We start from the raw sequence: 2,186 nt of genomic DNA on the forward strand, positions 1-2,186 counted from the left end.
TGTGTGTGTGTGTTTGTGTGTGTGTGTATGTGTCCATATATACATATATATAAATGTGTGTGTGTGCTTATGTGTGAGTGGATGGGTGGGTGGGTGGGTATGTGAGTGTGAGGTTTGTTTGGTGTGTGTGTGTTACATGTATGTTGGTATATACAATACTCCACCTACACAAACACACACCTTCAAGTGGGGGCACATCTTGAATGATTCCGCCAGCTCCGTTGCCGCCAAATCTTCCAAACGGTTGCGGCCTGCTTTGAACGTTTTCAATCCGTAATCTCTGCCAGCCTCCTCCGCATTGTCGCATGCTGTTTCTATAGCGGCTACGAGAGTAGGTTTGGTTGTGTACAGTGTTAATGTTGTTTGTAGTTTATACTCAGAACGCGTAACAGGCTGACACCCGCTGCTTGCTCCTCTGGTAGTATCGCACCTTGTGTCTGTAGCAGCTACGAGCGTACGCCAAACAGATGCAGATTGTGCATGCTATTTATAGACCATTTCAACAGCATGCCTCGGAGGAACCATTGCTATAATCTCTATTTGAATTCCGTTCACTGTGCCTTCTGTCCATGCATATACCACGGACGTTTCTATAGCAACCACGCGCGTGACGCGTGACCGCAAGGCAGCAGATAGAGCCACACGCTATGTCAGCATCCACAGCGCTCATGCATGCGGTTTCAATAGCGGTTGCGTTAGTATGTGTAAAGGTACAAATAGTGTAGCTTATTTATACATCATATTGGTAGCATGCTTCAGAGTAGCTGCCAGTATCTTCATGATGTGGCGTATGCGTGCGTTATGTTGCTGCAGGGTCTCTTGTTGACAACAACCCGGATCACGATACGCATACGCGTGTGCCTGCTATCATACATACACATGCATATTCATCAGACTCTGCTTGGCCCACACAACGTGTCGTCGAGCGTGTTCGTTTATACATAAGCATACAAAAATCACCAGCAGACTTACAAGCCATCATCTGACCACCCTGAGTGCCCAGCCCATTATTGACGAAGCGTAGTTCCTCTAAGTTTATGTTGTGAGAGATCAGTTTGTGCACAGCTCTGGCGCCAACGGGGCCAAAGGCGTTGTCGCTGAAATCGATCACTTTGAGGTTTTGCTTGTTCCTGCATGTTGGGTATGATAAACAAGCAAACAACAAATGAGGTATGAGATTTGGTGAAAGGTTACCTTTTTCTTTCTTTCTTTTTTTTGTTGAACACATTGAGCATGCTACATGAATAAGATAGCCTTGGCTGTGCCTGCTTAAGGTATTAGGATCTGATAGCAACCCCTTTGACACCACAAGTGGAGTATGTGGACTGATTCACCTTGTCGCTCCACGTTATAGATAGTAAACACGAAGATACACGAGCAACACGTGACAGTAACATATACGTGAAACAGAATGAGCTAAATGTAAAAACATGGAACAACGATCGCATGAGGCATGAGATTTGGTAGCGTTTATATGGTATAGGACGAGCCAAGTATATTAAAGCTATTTAAAAAAATTATTAGGTATGAGTTTGGGTCGAGTATAAACATCACACACAGAACGAGCTAGGTATAAAAGGTATCACTGCAAGTCTCAGTCACTCTCAGGCAGATGAGATGTGAAAAATGAGATGTGAATACGGGTAGCAAACTTTCATCACACAAGGAATGAGGTTTGACGGGTAATAGCAATCCTTCAAGAAAACGTTATCACATCCGAAAAAATAATCTGTGCTCGATTTCCGACCGATAACAGAAGACAAGTGATGGTAGTGGATGCGAGAGTGTTGTGCCATCGAAAAAGACTTTCGAGTGATGCCAAACCCCACAATTCACTTCACCCTTTGCAAAAGAACAGAACGAATCATGTGTCCTAATACGCATCAAAATCAGTATTGGCATTTCATTTTCCCATATACATACACCGACATCTACAATTTATCCCACATACATTAGCGCTTCTCCAAAACTTGCGACAGCTTGTGGTATTTCCGTTAGTAACCGGCCGGTGAAGCAATCACTGAAGTTCGCAATCTGTTGCAGAATAAGTGTGTAGTAGTGGTAAGAAGGTTATAGGAAGTGATAAAAGCTTCGAATATATGTGTACGTTTTTCTGTGCGAATGACTAAAATAGATACAGATTTAGATATATATATATATATATATATATGTGTGTGTGTGTGTTG

At 43.0% G+C, this 2,186-nt stretch overlaps 1 protein-coding gene across 1 annotated transcript in view; it reads right to left on the minus strand.

Annotated features, from left to right (window-relative positions):
- SARC_07045 (hypothetical protein) overlaps positions 1 to 2,186 on the minus strand; it is a 5,114-nt gene that overhangs the window by 2,444 nt on the left and 484 nt on the right. The window contains exons 2-4 of the mRNA XM_014299018.1: positions 1,952 to 2,034; positions 973 to 1,130; positions 181 to 323 (exon numbers count right to left, since the gene is read on the minus strand). Of these exons, the coding sequence (XP_014154493.1) occupies positions 181 to 323; positions 973 to 1,130; positions 1,952 to 2,034 (384 nt within the window). The remainder of the gene's footprint in view (positions 1 to 180; positions 324 to 972; positions 1,131 to 1,951; positions 2,035 to 2,186) is intronic.

The sequence above is a fragment of the Sphaeroforma arctica genome (genome assembly GCF_001186125.1).
Source record: "Sphaeroforma arctica JP610 unplaced genomic scaffold supercont1.535, whole genome shotgun sequence".
Lineage (NCBI taxonomy): Eukaryota > Ichthyosporea > Ichthyophonida > Sphaeroforma > Sphaeroforma arctica.